Below are 21,688 nucleotides of genomic sequence, written 5' to 3' on the forward strand. Positions count from 1 at the left end.
GATGAGTGTGTTCCCTCCTGGGTATCAGCTAGCACCTGTACAGGTGGAAGGAAGGGATGCCTACCATTGGTGATGTTTGACATCGTATTCCTCCTAGCAGGAAGCAGATGGCCCCGTGAAAGGGAGAAGTTGAGGAGGGTTCAGGGAAAGGATTGTTGACAAAGGGATGGGCACAATTAAGGGTGCCAAAAGGAAATGGTAAAATGCCAGGGACTTGCAACATCTGGAAGCTATGACCACTCTTCGACCTGAAGGGATGTGTTGAGAAGCTAGAAGCTGGTGTATTGAATTGAGAATAGGCCGATTATGGGGCTTCCCTGGTGGTGCAGTGGCTAAGAATCCACCTGCCAATGCAGGGGACATGGGTTCGAGCCCTGGTCCGGGAAGATGCCACAAGCCGAGGAGCAACTAAGCCCGTGCGCCACAACTACTGAGCCTGCACTCTAGGGTCCGCGAGCCACAACTACTAAGCCCGTGTGCCACAACTACTGAGCCCACATGCCGCATCTACTGAAGCCCCCCCGTGCTCTAGAGCCCGTGCTCCGCAACAAGAGAAGCCACCACAGTGAGAAGCCCACGCACCGCAACGAAGAGTAGCCCCAGCTCACCGCAACTAGAGAAAAGCCCGCATGCAGCAATGAAGACCCAATGTAGCCAAAAATAATAAATAAATAAAAATAAATAAATTTTAAAAAAAGAATATGACAATTATGACCTGCTGAATGAGGAGACGGAGCCACTCCTCGGGGGGGAGGGCATGGCCCGGAGTTCCCACAGCATCCGAGCTCCCACTTCAAGGAAGTGAAACCCACCAGCTTGATTGAAGGCACAGCTCTAATACACCCACACAAAGGAAATAAGTCATAAGATTTATTATTCACAAGATTCTAGAAGCTGGGGGAAGGGCAGTCCTACATCCCAGGTCATGAGCGAGCAGGACAGAGAGAGCAGGGTAGCAAGCTGGGGTGGAGGTCACTAGGCTTTCTGGGGCTTAACTCTAAACGGTTATTCAAAAGCTGCCTCTGGGAATTCCCTGGCGATACAGTGATTAGGACCTCCTACCTCCACCACTGTGGGTCTGGGTTCGACCCCTGGTCGGGGAACTAAGATCCCACAAGCCATGCTGCATGGACAAAAAACAGAAACAAGAAACAAAACTGCCTCACAAGGCGGGAACTTAGGGCGGGTAACCTAAACTCAAGTCCATATCTAAAATGTCCACACTCTGGGTGTGAGCAGGGTTATCATACTATAAAATGCCTAGGCAGTAACTCAGAAAAAAAAAGTTGTTTTTCTCATCACAAAGGGCAAGAAGATGAAACTATTAGGTCTGAGAGAGGGTCTGCATGACCAGCTCTGCGGCCTTTGATAGAGAATGTGGCCACTGCCGACTGGGGAAGGGCAGGGCAGAGGCCAGGGGCATGAATACCCTGACCTCTAGATACCCTCCAACGCCTCGCAGCTGAACACAGCAAAAGCCAGAAGACAAGGGAGCTGCTTGAGGCGGTCTGCAGGGGTCAGCTTCCCAGACAGAGGAAGGTGGGGATGGACCAAAAGGAGACACGGAGAATATATCACACAGGAAGCAGGCTGGCAAATTTATTTAAATAGTTATGTGTTTATTTTTTTAAAATATCTGTCTCATGTTCGAAGAGGAGGTTATTTGAAACTGTAGTCTTTCTTTTTAAGCTTTTTTAAAAAATATATTTAATTTTTGGCTGCCTTGGGTCTTAGTTGCGGCACGCAGGACCTTTCATTGAGGCACGCGGGCTCTTCGTTGCAGGACGCGGGCATCTCTCTAGTTGTGGCGCGCGGGCTTCTCTCTCTCTAGTTGTGACATGCGGGCTTAGTTGCCCTGTGGCATGTGGGATCTTAGTTCCCCTACCAGGGATCAAACCGGCGTCCCCTGCATTGCAAGACAGATTCTTAACCACTGGACCACCAGGAAAGTCCCCATGTGTTTATTTTAATGTGTAATAGAAAGAACATAGCTAGCACATCAAAGCTATCTGTTCACAGCTGTCATTGCTGAAGGTAAGGCTGAAGCAGATCTTTAAATGATAAAAAGTTAGACAGTGGAAAGAAAAAATATTAAGTGATGGTAAGGTGGTACAAAAATATGGCAAAAATCACAGCTATGGCATTTGTACAGTTGAAGTTTGGGAAATTCTGGGCTGGATGATATATAAGATTTCTTCCATCTCTGACTCTCATTGAGTTTCTAAGTGTCTCCACATAGCTATACTGAGTACAAGAACTATCTCAGATCATCTAGGTTCGGTAAAATGTTATGATCACGAGTGACAGGGTGGGATGATAGCGGGACTCCTAGTGACGTCACTACTCTCTTAAGATTGTTCTTGAAGGTTAAAACAAGGCACAAGGCCACCAAAACTCATGAATAAGACCACTTACAGCATCACTATTTGTTATAATCTCAAATTTGAAACAATCCAAGTGTCAATCAAAGGGATAAAAAAATTGTCATATATCCACACCAGGCAGCAACGAAAATGAACAAATTTAAGCTGCATTCGGCAACACAGATGAAACTCACCAACCCAACATTGAATGAAAGGGACCAGACACAGAGTCCACACAGTGGGATTTCTTTTGTATAAAGTTCAAAAACAGGCTAGGGCTTCGCTGGTGGCGCAGTGGTTGAGAGTCTGCCTGCCGATGCAGGGGACACGGGTCTGTGCCCCGGTCCGGGAAGATCCCACATGCCGTGGAGTGGCTGGGCCCGTGAGCCGTGGCCGCTGAGCCTGCGCGTCCGGAGCCTGTGCTCCGCAATGGGAGAGGCCACAACAGTGAGAGGCCCGCATACTGCAAAAAAAAAAAAAAAGGCTAAAATCTATGATGTAGAAATCAGAAGAGTGGCTACCATTGCAGAGGGGAGGGTGGAGGTGGTGACCAGAAAGGAGTCGTGAGGCAGGCTTTGGGAATGTAGGCCATGTTCTCTTTCTTGACATGGTATCTTCACTGAGTCAGAATTCACTGGGCTGTACAGTTGTGATTTTTGAACTTCTTGGTTGGTATCCTATACTTCAGTAAAAATTTTAATTTTAAGTGTATAGAAAAGAGAAAAGCTGTGATTATTCCCTTGTTGATCCTAGTAAAATGGCCACAAAGGATGAATTGTCCCTCTGGGATAAGCAGAAGTGACATGTCCCTGATGGTCGAAGAAAATTTATGGGAATTGTCTTAGGCTTGGGTCTAAAAAGCATGTCTCTAGAGGTGATTTGCTTCTTACAGGGATCTGAGAGAACTACCAACCTAGGACCACTTTAAAAGGTTTTTGGTTCCGAAGGTGATATGAACTCCAGCCCCAAACCTGTATGAGTGCAGGCTTTTGGTTGCGAATTCTCAGGGGAAAATTTCCTCTTTATTTTGGTTCCACTCTGAACTAAAATTAGGTATCTTAAGGCAAGTGATTACCTATAGTAAGTATTCCACTGTTTCCCTTGGGGAGCGAAATCTGACTACACCCATTGAAACTTCTACCCTTTGAGGGTTCTGGGGTACCCATAAGGATCACCATTCTAATCTCACATTCTGCTTCAGCCTAGGTTTTGTCTCCCATCTCCAATCTACTTGACAAGAATTAACAGATGGCTCCAAGGCAAACTCTGGTTCCCGCTCACCTCTCTATCGTCACATTTTTCCATTGTTTCTGCCTCAGAGGGGCAGCTCAGCCTTCCTGTAAAAACATGCCTTTGATAGTTTCCTCAGCATCTTAAGGATTTTTTAAAATAAATTTGTTTATTTAATTTATTTATTTTTGGCTGCATTGGGTCTTCATTGCTGTACATGGGCTTTCTCTAGTTGAGGTGAACGAGGGCTACTCTTCGTTGCGGTGCGTGGGCTTCTCATTGCGGTGGCTTCTCTTGTTGCGGAGCACGGGCTCTAGGTGAGCAGGCTTTAGTAGTTGTGGCACACGGGCTCAGTAGTTGTGGCTCGCGGGCTCTAGAGCGCAAGCTCGGTAGTTGTGGTGCACGGGCTTAGTTCTTGTGGGATCTTCTCGGACCAGCGCTTGAACCTGTGTCCCTGCATTGGCAGGCAGATTCTTAACCACTGCACCACCAGGGAAGCCCCCAGCATCTTAAGGATTTTTGACTTGGCAGATATCTCCAGAATTTAGCCTGCCATGTTGCTGGAAACATGGCATTCACTTTTCTATTTTCATTCTCCGACGGTCTCTCGGAATCCTTTGCTAATCCTATTTCCTCTTCTTAGATTGATCTTCCTCATCTTCTCCATTGGCTCAATCTCCATTTGCTAAATCCTGCCTACTGTGGTAGGCAGAATTCTAAGATGGCTCCCCAAATCCCAAGCCTCTCGTGTACACACACTTTCTCCTGGTTATTCAATCAAACGCTAATCTAGGTGTTGCTGTGAAGGGATTTTCCAAATGTAATGATTTCCCAAATCAGTTAATCTATTTTTTAAAAAATATATTTATTTATGTATTTGGCTATGCCGGGTCTTAGTTGCAACACTTGGGATCTTCATTGCCGCATGTGGGATCTTCTTTGAGGCATGCGGGATCTAGTTCCCTGACCAGGGATTGAACCCAGGCCCCCTGCATTGGGAGCACAGAATCTTAACCGCTGGACCACCAGGGAAGCCCATATCTGGGTGGGCCTGACTTAATTACATGAGATTTTTTTTAAGCAGAGAGTTTATCTGACTAGTAGCAGAAGAGATAGTCATGGAGCTGTGCTCTGGCTGGCCTGGAAGAAAGCAAACATCCATATTGTGAACTTCCTATGGGGTCACAAAGCAAGGAGCTGTGGGCGGCCCCTAGGAGCTGAGGGTGGTCCTTGGTCCACAGCTAGCAAAAAACGTGAGGACCGCAACCCCGGAACTGCAAGGAAACAGCCAAAAACCAGTGAACTTGACTGAGGACCCAGAGTCCACATGAGGACTGCAGTCAAGGCCAACACCTTGATTTCAGTCACGTGAGATCCTGAGCAGAGAATCCAGTCACACTGTACCTGGACTTAAAGTGTGAGATAATAAATTGGTGTTGTTTCAATCCGCAAAATTTGTGGTGATTTATGCAGCAACCGAAAATGAACACAGCCCCAAATGAATGTACCTGCCAGTCTACCTACCCTACCTTTCGATGCCAAATTCAAGATTCACCCCTCCAAGAGATGTCCTTGAGCTCTGAGGCAGACCCAGCCGTGTCCCCTTGATGCTCCCTTGTGCTTCGTTCATTATCTTTCTCTTATATCTCGTGGCGTGACTGGTTTTGTTTGCTCATTTGTTTTTCAAGTGTCTTTCTCTTTAGTTAGACCATTTGGTCCTGAAGGTCCTGAAGGGCAAGGACCATGTCTTAGGTGGGCTCTGGAGTCTGATAGCCTGGGTTCAAATCCTGACATTGCTACTTCTTAGCCATGTGATCTTGTGCAGGTTACTTCCTTTCCCTAGCTTTCCCCAGGCCTCAACTTCCTTAGATACGACATCCCTCACCTCAAAGGGGAGTTGTGAAGATAAAACACAGCCCTGACCAACACCTTGATTAGCATAATACCATATACTACTAATAATTATGGCACATAACAGGCACTTGGCAATGAACACAGTGGTGGAGGATGGACGGAATGAGGGCCTGCTTGAATCTCTGCGTGTGAAGACATGTCCCACAGCTTCCAAAAGGATTCAGTCTGGGCAGAACTGTTTCCTCAGTAAGCCGTCCTCTGCCAACAGACAGCCTCTCCTGATGCTTTCGTAACGTCTCTTTCCCTCCCTTGTGTTTTACTTCTGCTTCTCCCTTGATTGTTCACGGGAAACATTCCTAGTAAAACCTCAAGGGACCAACTTTCCTTGTGCTTCGGGGCAGCAGAGAGAGTCTGTGTTGTTTTGGCTGCAGCCGTGCTCCAGCCCCTTGGGGCCGAGGGAGGCACAGCACCTCCGAGGGAGGACTCGGATGGGGGTTGAACAGAAGGTGAAGCACACCAGGGGGAAAAGACAAAGACAGTGCCTGGGCCAGAACCCCCATGAGATGGTGGTGGAGGGCGAGGTATTCCTGAACCCTCACCTCACCCTCATCCTCAGTCTTGGCTGCTACAACTTCCTTCCCTTCTTTCCTTCTGGCCGCTTACAAAGGAGTCACATCAGCATCACCACTAACAGCTTCAAGGATGCCAGGCCCTGGGGAAGGCACAGCTTCTGTCTTGGTGTCAGATGAGAGCCATTTGGCAGGTGAAAAGGAACAGGCCATCTGGAGAGGCCTCTGAGACCTCGGTAATTTGAACCAATGACTCCCTGCATTTTTATTTATTGTAAAAAACAACATTTAGCAACCTGGAAGGACATTCCTTAAAGAGGAAGAAAAGATTATTCATGATCTCCCCACCCTAATGCCACAACTGGTTTCTTTTTCCAAGTTATCTTCCAGTTTTGGGCCACATGATAGAAATTTGCATACAATCTGTATCCTCTTTTTGTTGTTGTTGTTTTCACTTAAGTTCTGTCTTAAGCCTTTTCCAGTGTTGGAATAATCTTCACATCTGTCTCTCTCTCTTTCTCTTTCTCTCTCTCTCTCTCTCTCTCTCTCTCTCTCTCTCTCTGTTTTTTAACTGCAAATATTCCAGCCAATTTGATTGAGGCATAATTAATGATTCCTTAACCCTTCGGGATGTTGTTCATTCCCCTGAATCTTTGAAGTTGACGCCTGGCAAAGCTGGAAATGAAAGGAAGTTTGTTTCCTAGGCCCATCTGCATGCCTTACAGATCTTACTTCCCTGCTAGCAATTTTAGCCCAAGAGTTCTCTCGCCGTGGGAGCAATCTGCTCTCCAATCCCAACCTACAAAGCCTTGCCCCCATTCGATGGGCTATTAAAAAAATAAGAATATAGTTCTATTTTTTTCTCAACATAAAAGTGATACATGCTCATGTTGTCCAATCTGAAAGTACATAAAAGCAAAAGAAAATAAAAATCTGCTATAATCTTCCTATTCAAGATCAGATGCCACTGTTCCTTGTTCCTCTCAAAAATGTTGGCACTTTTGACGTCACTCATCTGTGCTAGGTTCCTTTCCTCCCAGACCCTACTCTGCCTTCCAAGTTCACTTTAGAAGATAATTTGTGTTGCAGTGATGAGGACTGAATGAGTAAACCCTAGAAAGTATATTATCCTGAGGCCTTAGGCACCTGTTGAGGAAAAAAGAAATACACACAAACAGGTACATAATGCATCAATTGCGGCACCTGAGGTTGGCTAGTTTAACCACAGTGGAATTCGTTGGCTCATAAAACTGGAATGTGTAGAAGTAGGATGGGCTGCAGGTCTGGTTTGATCAAGTGGCTCAAAATGTCAAAAAGGAAATGGTTTCTTTCTAACCTCTCTCTCTGCTTTCTCCACAACATTATTTTCTTCTTAAGGTAAGTTCTTCTTACTTGGCTGCCTTTTCAGCAATTTCTAAGACTACGTATTGCCTGGCTCCTGTCTAGCAGGATATGAGAGCATCTCTTTCTCACCACTTGATAAATTCCTGGGATCTCCTCTGATTGGATCAGTCTTGTTCCTATGGCCACCCATAAACCAATCCTAGTGGCAAGGAGGATGAGACAACTATGGGTGGTTGAAACCAGTAGGTCTTAAACTATAGTCTCAGAACCCCTTTACACTCACAGAAATTAAAGAGGCGACCAAAGAATCTTTTTAATGGAGATTTTATCTATTGATACTTGCCAAATTAGAAATTAAATTCATCGACACCGAAGAAATACAAAGGATCATAAGAGATTACAATGAATAATTTTATGCCAATAAAAAGGACAACCTAGAAGGAATAGACAAACTCCTAGAAATGTACAATCTCCCAAGGCCAAACCAGGGAGAAATAGAAAATATGAACAGACCAATTTCCAGCAATGAAATTGAATCAGTAATCAAAAAATTCCCAACAAACAAAAGTCTAGGACCAGACAGCTTCATGCGTAAATTCTACCAAACATTTAGAGAAGAGTTAACACCTATCCTTCTCAAACTATTCCAAAAAATTGCAGAGGAAGGAATACTTCTGAACTCTTTCTGTGAGGCCAGCATCGCCCTGATACTAAAACCAGAAAGACACCACACAAGAAAGAAAATTACAAGCCAATATCACTGATGGGCATAGATGCAAAAATCCTCAACAAGATGTTAGCAAACTAAACTCAACAATACATTAAAAGTATCATACATTATGATCAGGTGGGATTTATCCCAAAGGTGCAAGGATAGTTCAATATCCACAAATCAATCAGTGTGATTTACCACATTAACAAATTGAAGAATAAAAATCATACTATCACCTCAATAGAGGCAGAATAAACTTTTGATGAAATTCAACATCTATTTTTGATAAAAACTGTCAACAAAGTGGGTATAGAGGGACCATACCTGAACATAATAAAGACCATATATGACAAGCCCACAGCTACCATTATACTGAATGGTGAAAGCTGAAAACATTTCCTCTAAGATCAGGAACAAGACAAGGATGCCTACTCTTGCCACTTTTCTTGAACATAGTATTGGAAGTCCTGGCCACAGCAATCAGACAAGAAAAAGAAATAAATGGAATCCAAATTGGAAAGGAAGAAGTAAAACTGTCACTGTTTGCAGGTGACATGATACTATACACAGAATATCCTAAAGATCCCACCAAAAAACTACCAGAACTCATCAATGAATTTGTTAAAATTTCAGGATAAAAAATTAATACAGAGATCATTTCTATACACTAATAGTGAACTATCGGAAAGAGACATTAAGAAAATAATCTCATTTACAATCACATCAAAAAAAATTAAATACCTGGGAATAAATCTAACTAAGGAGGTGAATGACCTCTACTTAGAAACCTATAAGATTCTGATGAAACTGAAGATGACCCAAACAAATGGAAAGATATACTCATAGATTAGAAGAACTAATATTGTAAACTTACCAAGCTACCCAGTGCAATCTACAGATTCAACATAATCACTATCAAAATACCAATGGCATTTTTCACAAAACTAGAACCAATAATTCTAAAATTTGTTTGGAAACACAAAAGACCCCAAGTAACCAAAACAGTCTTGGCAAAGAAAAACAAAGCTGCAGGTATTATGCTCCCTGATTTCAAACTATATTACAAAACTTCAGTAAGCAAAACAGTATTGTACTAGCACAAAAACAGACACAGAGATCAATGGAACAGAATAGAAAGCCCAGAAATGAACTCACACTTATATGGGCAATTAATCTCTGACAAAGGAGGCAAGAACGTATAATGGGGGAAAGAACGTCTTCAATAAATGGTGTTGGGAAAACTGGACAGCTACATGCAAAAGGACCAAACTGGACTACTCTCTCACACCATGCACAAAAATAAATTCAAAATGGATTAAAGACTTAAATGTAAGACCTGAAAGGTCAAAGAGTATAGGCAGTATACTCTTTGACCTCAGTCTTAGTAATTTTGAGGGGATATATGTCTCCTCAGGCAAAGGAAACAAAAGCAAAAATAAAAAAATGGGACTACATCAAACTAAAAAGCTTTTGCATAGCAAAGGAAACTACCAACAAAATGAATAGGTCACCTACTGAATGGGAGAAGATATTTGCAGGCGATATATCCAATAAGGGGTCAATACCCGAAATATACAAAGAATTCATACAACTCAACATCAGGAAAACAAACAACAGATTAAAAAATGGACAGAGGATCTAAATAGACATTTTTCCAAAGAAGAAACACAAATGGCCAATAGGCACATGAAAAGATGCTCAACATTACTAATCATCAGGGAAATGCAAATTAAAACCACAAAGAGATACCTTCACACCTGCCAGAATGGCTATCATCAAAAAGACAACAAATAACAAATTTTGGTGGAGATGTGGAGAAAAGGAAATCCTTGTGCACTGTTGCAGCCACTATGGAAAGCAGTATGGAGAACCCTCCAAAAATTGAAAATGGGATTACCATATGATCTAGCAATTCCACTCCTGGATATTTATCTGAAGAAAATGAAAATATTAACTCAAAAAGATATACGCACCCCTATGTTCACTGCAGCATTATTTACAATAGCCAAGATATGGAAGCAACTTAAGCGCCCATCAATAGATGAATGGGTAAAGAAGATGTGAGATACACACACACACACACACACACACACACACATACACACACCCACTGGAATATTACTCAGCCATAAAAAAAAGAATGAAATCTTGCCATTTGTGGTAACATATATGGACCTAAAGGGTATTATGCTAAGTGAAATAATTCAGACAGAAAAAGACATAGACTGTATTTCACCTATATGTGGTATCTAAAAAACAAATGAACAAACATAACAAAACAGAAACGGAGTTACAGATACAGAGAACAAACAGGTTTTTGCCAGAGGGGTGAAAGGTGAAGGGAGGAAAGAAATAGGTGAGGGTGATTAAGAGATACAAACTTCCAGTTGCAAAATAAATGAGTAACGAGTATGAAATGTACAGTGTGGGGAATATAGTCAATAATTATTTAATATCTTTATATGGTGACAGATTGTAACTGGACTTACCATGGTGATCATTTTGAAATGTACAGAAATATTGAACCACTATACTATATAACAGGAACTAACATAGTGTTGTAGGTTGATTATACTTTAAAAACAAGCAAACAATAAACAAGCAGACTCACAGAAAAAGAGATCAGGCTTGTGGTTACCAAACGCATAGGATGCGGGGGAGGTGAATTGGATGAGAGCAGTCAAAAAGTACAAACTTCCAAGTAGTAGGGATGTAATGTACAACATGATAAATATAATCAACACTGTTGTACATTATATATGAACACTGTTAAGAGAGTAAATCTTAAGAGTTCTCACCATGAGGGAATAATTTTTTTTCTATTTCTTTAATTTTGTATCTATATGAGATGATGGGTGTTCACTAAACTTATTATGATAGTCATTTCATGATGTATGTAAGTCAAAGCATTATGTTGTCCATCTTAAATTTATACAGTGCCGTATGTCAATTATATCTCAATAAAACTGGAAGAAAAAATTAAATTATTAAAAAATAATAACATAATTCATAAAAAATAATAAAATTACATGTTAATATGTTGGCAAAAAAGTCTACGTTTTCCAAAACAAAAAGATGATGAGAAGAATGGTTTTTTTAAAAAACATATTTGCAAGTCTCTTTAAGTCTGGCTTAATAGAATTAAGCTGGATTTTCATATCTGCTTCTGCATTCAATCTGTTGAAAATTGTTTTGGTTAAAGTATGTGAAGAAAACCTGCTTCACATTGACATGTAATTGGAAAAGCGAGGAATATTTTAATGGCCTTTTAGGATAATTGTGGACATTCTTCTTTGATAGTACACCAAAACTCTACAAGAGGTGATTTCTTAAAAGTTTGTTGCATTGTGGAATCTGAAACCTTAACTATGAACTTTTCATACTGTTAAATTAAAATCCATTGGGGAATTCCCTGGCGGTCCAGTGGTTAGGACTCCGCGCTTCCACTGCAGGCGGCAGGCGTTCAATCCCTGGTTGGGGAACTAAGATTCCCATATGCCACGTGGCTCAGCCAGTAAATAAATAAACAAGTAAAATCTGTTTTATATTAAAATATAAATAAAAGAAAAGGAAACCCATTGTCTGCCTTGCATTTAAAACGGATCTTTTACCCATACATGATTTTGTAGCATCATGCATTAGCCATTTGGAAAACATCGATTCACTGAGTAAGTGCAGGTCTTCCAAATATTGGCACACAATACATTATCCAATGTCCAAAAATCACCTTCATTTATATTACCATTGATCACATCAGAAAAGTCCTGAAATACTGACAAGCTGTCAAGCTGATGGTGATACAAGTTTTCCAAAATTCCAAGTCCCTTTTGAAATCTGGGATTTTTTCACCATTGGCAACAAGTAGTCAATTGTTGTCCTTGAAGAGACAGGATTGCTTAGTTGATTTTCAAGAAAATGTCTACCAAATACCCAAGTTGAAATAACCATAATTTGTCAGCTGTTTTCTCAAGCAAAAATGGTGTTCCATGAAAAAAACTAAACAAAAACCAACCAGCTAGTTCAGCTTGCAACTCAAATGATTGCATGAGTGCTTCTCCTTACACAACCATCATACTTCAGTTTGCGGCAAAAGTGTTTTATGTGCAGTTTCCATTTTGCCATATAAAATATTTAAACGGTGTGTACTCAAGAGAGATTGAGATTTTTTTTAATTATTTAATTTTTAAATTATTTATTTGGTTGGTGCAAGTGGCTTTTCTCTAGTTGCGGTGAGCAGGGGCTACTCTTCATTGCGGTGCGCAGGCTTCTCATTGTGGTGGCTTCTCTTGTTGCAGAACATGGGCTCTAGGCGCGTGGGCTCAGTAGTTGTGGCTCACAGGCTTAGCTGCTCCGCGGCATGTGGGATCTTCCCGGACCAGGGCTCGAACCCATGTCCCCTGCATTGGCAGGCAGATTCTTAACTGCTGCGCTACCAGGAAGGTCCCAGAGATTGAGATTTTAATGAGGTAATCACATTTTTGCTGCTCCATCAAGAACATTCTTAAATGAAACCACATTTTTTTTTCACCATGAATGTGTTGTGGTGAAAATACTACTACAGTTGCATACCTTTTGCACATCTTTGCTTTTGCACCATCAGTGAGAAAGGTAAATAAAGTCTTAGATTATAATGAAATAATTTTGACTTCAGAGATACTCTGAAAGGTCCTCAGGGATCCGCTCCCCACCCCCGCCCCCCCCAGCTAAGGGTCTGTGGACCATACTTTGAGAACCACCAATTTAGACCAATCACAGCCCAGTCATAGAGCTAAGAGTGGGGCAGACTTACTTAAACCGTATGTTGCATCACAGAGGGGGAAGATGGGATGGATGTTGGGGGCAGTGCCAGCTAGGAGAATGACCAAAGTAATGAGCATAAGGAACTAACGAATCACGAAATCATGGGTGCTGTCCCAGATTCACAAATAGCCCCACCATTTTGCTAGTCAGGGTCCAAAGGCTTTTCTGAGACGAGCCACTGACTTGAAGAGATTCTAGTTGAGGCTTTGAGATCCAGTGGCTGATTCTCATCTACCATTTGGGAATCTCTGTCTTAACCCTGAACAGTAACTAAGGGTGGCGGGGACTCCCCTGGCGGTCCCATGGTTAAGACTCTGCGCTTCCACTGCATGGGGTGCAGGTTAGATGCCTGGCTGGGGAACTAAGATCCTGCATGCCCTGTGGCGTGGCCAAAAGTAACTAAGGGTGACCCTGCAGGCAGTGGAAAGGATGTTTAGGGCACGGCTTGTCTTGTTGCACAAGTGGGTCAGCTTCTCTCACTACCTTCCAAGCCAGAGTACTGCTGACCCCCATGCCAGCCATAAAGGGTGTCTGGGCCATGCCTGTCTCAGGGCTGGCTGAAATGCAGAGGTGGATGGATGAGGGTCCTGCCCAGGAGAGGACAGTGGTGGTGATAAGGCCTCATCATGGTGGTGGATTGACTGGAAGGTCAACTGTTCCTGCTCTAAATAAATAGTTTCAAACAAGGCCTGGCTTTATAGACAAGGAGTATCTGGGAGAAAAGGGGGAAAGCCGCTGAGGCAAGTAGAGGTAAAGAGTATCTGATAATCAGGCAGGCCTCTGCTGGTCTCCAAGAGAGAGGGGGGGAGGTGCTCAGCATTTTCCTTGCAGCTGTCATTGACCCCAGAGACAACAGAGAGCTAGGCTGCTGCTCTGTTGGCCAGCCTTGGCCAATACACTGGATTCAGATCTCCTAGTGACAGCTTTTCCTCCAACATTTTCAAAATGCTCATGTGTCTTCAAATTAAAATAATCCAGAAACATTTTTACTACAAAATCCCTTTGAAAGGTGTGAAGGCAGAGTCCTTCCACCCCTTCATCTCTGAGATTTCCCTTCTGATTTTGTTACCCAGATACCACCTTTTTTTTTTTTCCCCAGCACCCCTGCCCCCACCCAGGGAAGAACACAGACAGCCCCAAAGAGGGTCTGGAGCTATACAAACCGTGTGCAAGCTGTTGAACAAAAAGAGTGACAGGACTCTCGGTGCACGCAAATATATTTTGCTCCTTGTCTAGGATCTTCTTTTTCAAACGGGAACTGGAACCGGTATCACAGGCACACGACTGGGATGCTCTGTGCTCACCAACCCGAAAGGAAATTATGAGAGCAGATCAACTTCACTGACTTTACTGAAGAGTCAACAAGTCCTACGGCACAGCAATGTCCCAGGCGCATTATACACACCTGCCTGTGTTAACGAAATAACATATCCGTGCTTTCAAGTCCTCTTAATTCCTGAATTGTGGGATTCACTAATATTCACACTTTTAAAAATTGTATGACACTTCCGCTCCAGAATCGAGGGGGACTCCGGAGTTATGGAAATGGGCGCTCCAAGCACAGGTTCTGATCCTGGCTCTGCCACTAAATGCCCTAATGATTTAGGGCGACTCATTTCTGCTCTCTGGGTCTTAATTACCCATCTGTGAAACTAGTGCTCCCTCGATTTTTTCTGATACGTGGAACAACAGAAAGCTGTTCGGCAAATGCCCAGACACACTCAGGCTGCTCTCATTGTGTCGAGGGCTCCAGGAACTCCAAACCAGTATCGCCTGCGGGTCCGTCCTAGAGAATAAAGCACGTGACTACATAAAGCCCCTTCATTCAGCGGCTCCGCATCTACGAGTCCTCTGTGCAGTAAAAGCCTATAATAAACACCTTTTGTTCCTTCGCCATCTAACCGCACGCAGAGATCCAGAGGGCGGTGGGTGCCCGGGACCCTCACCAGGGACAGCACACAGCCAAGCGCGTTTCCAGCTACGGGCGTCTGGCTGGGGGTGGCCAGTTCCCCTAACCCCGCAGGGTGGAGGATTGAGCGTCGGTGCAGCAGGGCAGCCTCTGGGGCCCTCGCGCGCTCCGATTGGTTCTCGTGTCCTCGTGACTCCAGGCCCCGCCCCACGCCCCTCCTCCGCATCTGAGCTGGGGAGCGGACGGTCCGGGACTGAATGGGCGCTAGCTAGCTTGGCGCAGGGGGCGGGCCGGGGCGCGGGGCCCAGGACTGGTGGCAGGCTGGCGCCCGCTCCCTAATATGCGGACGAAGGCGGAGGGCGGCGCGGAGCGGCGTCCCCTGCAGCCGCGGACCAAGGCGGCGGTGGCGGCGGCGGCACCTGCCGGTCGAGGTACGTGGCGCAGCCCCCTCCTCTGCCTAGCGGGGCCCGCGGGCCGGGGGCGGCGGCGCAGATCCGTCCCTGCCCCCGCGTGGCTGGGCCCGGAGACTCCGCCCAAGCCCCCGCGGGCAGCGCCCAGGGCACGGTTCCCCCAAACGCGCCTGGCGGGGGCGCGGGCTGGGAGTCGTGGCCTCGCGCGGAATGGACCGGCGGGAGGCGCCGCGGCCCGCGCAAGTGTGGACGCGGTGGAGGCGGAGGGGTGAACGACCGGGACGTGGGGTCCAGGCTTGGTGTCCCTTTCCCCTCAGTCTTTCACATCGACTTGGGGTTTAATTCATTGCTGGAAGCTTCCGAGCCCAGGAGAACAGAGTTGACTCATTTCCCCCGGACAGAATTGGGGGACCCTATGACTAGCAGCTCCGGAAACTGACCTTTGCATCCATCGGGAAAGCGTGCGGTGTCTGCAGGTAGAAATTCGCCAGTGATCTTCCCTGCTTCCTCAATGCGGCCAGCCCTGCGGAAGAGACACGTTTTGGTGACCTTTGGTTTCTCCTGAATTGTAAGCAATGGCATTCATATGAGCCTTTAGTGTGTAAGTAATGCAAGATTTTCGGGGAGCATCTTCGAATAGGAAGAGGCGAGGGGTCCTGCCCAACCCCACATTAGGTGCGTGACCTTGGCGGACACTGATCCCCCTGTAGGACTCCATCTCCTGATCTGTACTGGGAGGTGTGACCTGCTGATGGCCAAGGCCCCTTTCAGGCCCCTGGTTCTGTGGTTCTGACTGCAAAATGTGTTGACCAATGAAGAGGGTCCTGCAGAATCATTAGCTGACTTGAAAGACAAATTTATGTCCTCATGTCTTAATTCATGTTTATGACGTTGCTTCATTAGGTATTGTTCATTTAAAAGGGAAAATGGTTTTACCTGCTACCCTTCATCTGGCACCCTCGGGTTGCCTGCTCATTAGGCCACGCACCATGCTGGGTGTTGGGATTACAAAGAGAAAGGAGACGCATCTCCTGCCCTCTGGCGTTAAGCGGAGCCCTTCTCTTGGTAATCCTCTTCCACAGGAGAGTGCGCTCTCCTGAACCTGGAAGAGGAATCCTGTCTGTTGAGTGAAGGGGCACAAACTCAAAACTGTCAGGATGGGTTGTGGTTTCACTCACATAATCCTGAAAGCTTGATGGTTTAGAAGAATGTCTTAAATTTCTAGTCGTAGAGCCAGGGGATCACCTAAATTCCAGTCAGTGCTGGGACAAGGAGAGACTAATGTGAACTGGCAGAGCCCTGTGACTGGAATGTCGTTAGCCTTTTCATGTGTCTGAGTGCCGCTGTTTCTGTAAGATAAAATGAACCTTGGTTATGATTAGTAGCTGTGTCTTCCTCTAGGCGAGAAAAGAAATGGGTGAGGTGGGAAGGCACGAAGGTGTTTGTAGAAGACGGAGAGGGCCAACAGGCAGAAATTCTAAAAATGCACATTTATGACTACCTATTTTGAAAATGCTTATAATTTTGGCACAGACCGCCAAATTGTTTCATATTACCACATAGATTAGTATTGAATTTTTTAAATTTAATTTTTATTGGAGTATAGTTGATGTACAATGTTGTGTTAATTTCTGCTGTACAGCAAAGTGTATCAGTTATACATGTACATATATCCACACTTTTTTAGATTCTTTTCCCATATAGGTCATTACAGAGTACTGAGTAGATAGAGTTCACTGTGCTATACAGTAGGTCCCTATTAGTTATCTGTTGTATATACGGTAGCGTGTATATGTCAATCCCAATCTCCCAGTTTATCCCTCCCCCCACCCCCCTTAGTAACCATAAGTTTCTTTTCTACATCTGTGACTCTATTTCTGTTTTGTAAATAAGTTCATTTGTACCATTTTTTTAGATTCCACATATAAGTGATATTATATGATATTTGTCTGACTTTACTTAGTATGACAATCTCTAGGTCTATCCATGTTGCTGCAAATGGCATTATTTCGTTCTTTTTTATGGCTGAGTAGTAGTATTGAATTTTAAGACTATATTCAAGACAGGATAAGAACAAACCCTTTGTTCTTTGATGTGCCTCCTTCAGTCCTTCCCTGCTTTCGCTGCTGGTCTGTTTGGCAGGAGTTTATCTAGCAGGTTGGCTCTTGGGAGGTGAATGGGACAGTAAAAAAGGTTCTGGGTCCTCTGTGTGAGTCATCCAGGTGCTGAGGGTGGAAGGGCTAGTCTTGGAAGAAGGTCAAACCTCACTTTCCACACCTTGCTAGTTCCTGAGAAGCGATTTAATCTGAACTGCCTGTGGAGACACTCCCAGAGAGTATGCTCTATGTTTTTGGTCTAGCTGGGAAGCCTTGGCAGAATTAAAGCAACTGGGAGTATACACACATCAATGATGGAACGAACTTCCCTAACTGCTGAGGAAGGAGAAGCAAGGGCTGGATCGGTATGAGGGGTATAAGTTAGCAAAGGCATCCAGAAGTGGGTGAATCACTGGCCTAGTGTGGGAGGGAGCCATGACTGCATGACTGTGGTTGGTGACACGCAGGCTGTCCGGGGAGAGAGACCCAGCTTGAGCACACGTGCAGAGGGGGAGTGAGGAAGAGGGATAGGGGAGCGGGAGGAAAACGAGGTTGGAGGGCTACAAGGACACTACCAGGCTTTCCTTACCTGGACAGCTTTTTCTTTGTTTTTCTAAGTAGAGCATACATACTAGGAAAGTAGGCGTAAGTATACCACTGTTCAACAAAGTTTCCAAACTCAGCAAAAGACATTTTTGTTCCCCCTTTAGAGTGTGGAAGAATATCCAGGGTTAAGTTACTGGATGGCTCATCAACTCCTTATACCCATGAATTCTTCCCCTTTTCCAGTTTTAAATATCTGGAATTAATAGTTCAGAATCAGGTGGTATGATTTGATTAATTTAAACAGGGAAAAAGTGATACAAATAACAAATTTGTTTTGATGGAATAGTAGGTTGTGTTTTGAACATGAAGTCTGCCTTTAAGACTAGGTGTCATTTTCATAATTAAAGGCTTACATGTATTGAGTTCATCAACTCCTTTCTGCTTTTCACAAGCGTCTTGTTCTCATTTCCAAGCTAGACTTCAGCAGCAAGAGAGGAGAACAGAGTTGTGGTACTTTTACAGGGCTGCCAGTACTCTCCTCTCTTTGCTTGTCATTTTCTGCAGTCAAGTCCTTAGTCGCCCAGGATTTGGTAGCTGGTTTCCTTGCTTATTCTTCCTCTGGACCATCTCTGTCCAATGGAAATATAAGCCAAGCCACGTATATAATTAAAATTTTTCTAGTAGCTACATTTTAAAAATTAAAAGGAACCCGGTGGATCAAAGTTTCAGTTTCCCAGGAAGATAAAAAAACCTTCTGACTCTTATGCTTATTCTTCTAACCTCATGACACAGCTTCAAGCTGTATAAAGTAAAAAGTGACAGAATGACAGAAAAAGTTGACAAGCCTGCCGTAATAGTGAGAGATTTTAGCATATCTCTTTCCGTAATTGATAGAACAAGCTTACTAAAAACCAGTAAGGGATTTTTTTTTTCCAATAAGGGATTGATTCAACAAGCAACACAATTAATAAGCTTGATCAAACTGATTAAATAGAAAACATAGTTCCAGCAAGTGAAGATTATACGTTTACAAAAATCGAACATATACCAGGTCATAAAGTAAGTCCTAACATTTAAAATAATCGGTATCGTATTGACCAAGTTCTCTGAACACAGTGAAACTAAATTATGTATCAATTTAAGAATATAATTTTAAAAATTAAAAATTTTGAATTTGAAAGATAAAGAAGTAATAACAATGAAAATATATAAATCAAAACTTGTAGAATGGGGCTTCCCTGGTGGCACAGTAGTTGCGAGTCCGCCTGCCGATGCAGGGGACACGGGTTCATGCCCTGGTCTGGGAGGATCCCACATGCCGCGGAGCGGCTGGGCCTGTGGGCCATGGCCGCTGAGCCTGCGCGTCCGGAGCCTGTGCTCCGCAGCGAGAGAGGCCACAACAGTGAGAAGCCCGCGTACCGCAAAAAAAAAAAAAAAAACAAACTTGTAGAATGAATTGTACACGTAAGGCTTGTGGGATGCAACTAAATCAGTATTTAAAGAGAAATACACAGTCTTAATTACTCATATTAGCAAGAAAATAGTCAAAAACTAATGAGCTAGTCAGCTAAATTAGGAAGAAGTTAGGAACACAGCAATTAAAATAAATCCAAGGAGTTAGAAGGAAGGAATTAAAAAAAAAAGGTGAATTAATTTTAATAATATATTTTAGTTAACCCAATATGTATAATATATTATGAAATCAATATAAAAATTGTTATTGAGCTATTTTACATTCTCCTGGTCAAACTAAGTCTTCAAAGCCTTGTGTGTATCTTATACTTTTATTAGAGCACATCTCAATTTGGTCTGGCCACATTTGAATTACTCAGCAGCCACATGTGACTGTGGTGTCTTCACCTCCTATAAATGTTGAGGAGATTTGTGGTGATAAACAGGACAGTCAGAGCTAACAGCGGTGGGGTTCAGTTATCTGCCAAGTGAATCGAGGGTCATGGGAATCTAAGAGTGTTTTGTGGTTGGCAGAGGGTGGCTCTTTTTGAAAATCTTATAAGCACCGCCCCCCAACAAACCCACGTGCTACAAAACATAGGACAGAAATAAAGATAAATGCTCTACTCACTCACTTTGTCCTTACCTGTTTTAGACATGTTATGTATATGTGTGTGTGTGTGTGTGTATATATATATATATATATATATATATATATGTTCTTTTAATTTTCACAAAAGCCATATGAGTTTGGTACCATTATTATCCCCATTTTACAGATGAGGATATTGAGGCTCAGGGAGGTTAAGAAACTAAGAAACTCTAGGGGACAGAGCCAGGATCCAGACTCAGGCAGTCCGGCCTGGAGGGGGTAGATGAGGCAAATGCATCCCTGTCTTTGCAGTGTATAGGACATTCCTACCCCACCCCTCAGAAGGGCTCCTGAGAGGAGGATCTGAGGTGGCTGAGGCAGCTCTGTTCCCTGGTCCAGGTTCCTGCGTTTCCAGACACAGCATCGTCACTCTGCTGGGTCTCCATGACAGCCTCCTCACTGGTCCTGCCTCACAAAAGGACTTCCCCATCTCCAGTCCTGCCTCAAGAGAGGTCTCTCCAAACTCCAATTCCAGTTCAAATCCACACCCCAACCCCCAGTTGCTTCTTTTATCTTAGGATAAAATTCCAACCCACCATGGCATGACCTGCTTCCTTTCCCAGCCTCTGGGTATGTTGTTCCCTCTGGGGCTAGACCTTCAGAAACTCCCCTCAGTGCCTACTGTCCCTGCTCAGGCGGCACCTGTCTCCCCACCCTCAGCAAGTCCTACCCATTCTTTTCCTGGAGTGGGGGTGAGCCTTTTCTAAGCCCCTCCCAAGCACACACATACACACGTCCTCCAAATGTAAAATACCTCCTAACACTGCCCTCATGTCCAATGTGGAGTGAGTTAAAAAGAAAAATGAGGAAAATAATTACAATGGTGTTAGATCTACTTGTCTGATTTTGAAAATGAGATGAGAGCTTTTAGAAGAGGCTGTTTCTGTGTTGCTTCTTGCTCTACCCCCAGGCACATACTCCCTGCCTGATTAAAAACGGGGTTACGTGAATGACAGTATGCCTGTTTGGGAGCCTGCCCAAGTGCTGGTTTCCCAAATTTTTGGAGCAGAGAGTAAAAGGGACATGTGATTGGGGTGTGAAAGGCAACTGTATGTTTTAGCCATGCCTCTTACAGACCTAAATACATGTTGTCAGTTTTAGGAACTGAAACCTGCTTAACTTATTCTGGGCTTAAAGCGACCCAAACAAAACTTTCCTTTGTCTCCTGTGTTTGCTCCCTCTCTTTCAAGTCTCTCAACTGCCAGGGCCTGTCAGCCTCCAGGTTGTTCCCTGTCGCTGCCCCTCCAGTTCCTTTTCTGGGGTCATTACCACTTTCTGGTAATGGATTTGGGGTTTTACATGACTAGTATGGTTCTTCTGTTCCAGTAGAACAAAGAGGGTTATTGAATACAGCCAGCCCTCCATATCAACCAACTGTGGCTCAAAAATACTCAAAACGGAAACTTTCTTGAAAGTTCCGAAAAACAACCCTTGAGTTTGCCGCATGGTGTCAACTACATACATAGCATTTACATTGTATTAGGTATTATAAGTAATCTAGAGATGATTTAAAGTATACGGGAGGGGGGCTTCCCCAGTGGCGCAGTGGTTGAGAGTCCGCCTGCCGATGCAGGGGACACGGGTTCGTGCCCCGGTCCGGGAAGATCCCACATGCCACGGAGCGGCTGGGCCCATAAGCCATGGCCGCTGAGCCTGTGCGTCCGGAGCCTGTGCTCCGCAACGGGAGAGGCCACAACAGTGAGAGGCCCGCATACCACAAAAAAAAGAAAAATAAAATATACGGGAGGATG

The 21,688-nt window shown here is 44.1% G+C and overlaps 1 protein-coding gene across 2 annotated transcripts in view; it reads left to right on the top strand.

Annotated features, from left to right (window-relative positions):
• The first annotated feature begins 15,114 nt into the window (after positions 1-15,114).
• ST3GAL5 (ST3 beta-galactoside alpha-2,3-sialyltransferase 5) overlaps positions 15,115-21,688 on the top strand; it is a 61,979-nt gene continuing 55,405 nt past the window's right edge. The window contains exon 1 of one of the 2 annotated variants that reach the window (XM_065891037.1): positions 15,115-15,212. In XM_065891037.1, coding sequence (XP_065747109.1) covers positions 15,122-15,212 — 91 coding nt within the window. In that variant the 5' untranslated portion in view covers positions 15,115-15,121. The remainder of the gene's footprint in view (positions 15,213-21,688) is intronic. The other variant, XM_065891038.1, reaches the window with a different exon arrangement.

This window comes from Phocoena phocoena, chromosome 14 (assembly GCF_963924675.1).
Source record: "Phocoena phocoena chromosome 14, mPhoPho1.1, whole genome shotgun sequence".
NCBI lineage: Eukaryota > Metazoa > Chordata > Mammalia > Artiodactyla > Phocoenidae > Phocoena > Phocoena phocoena.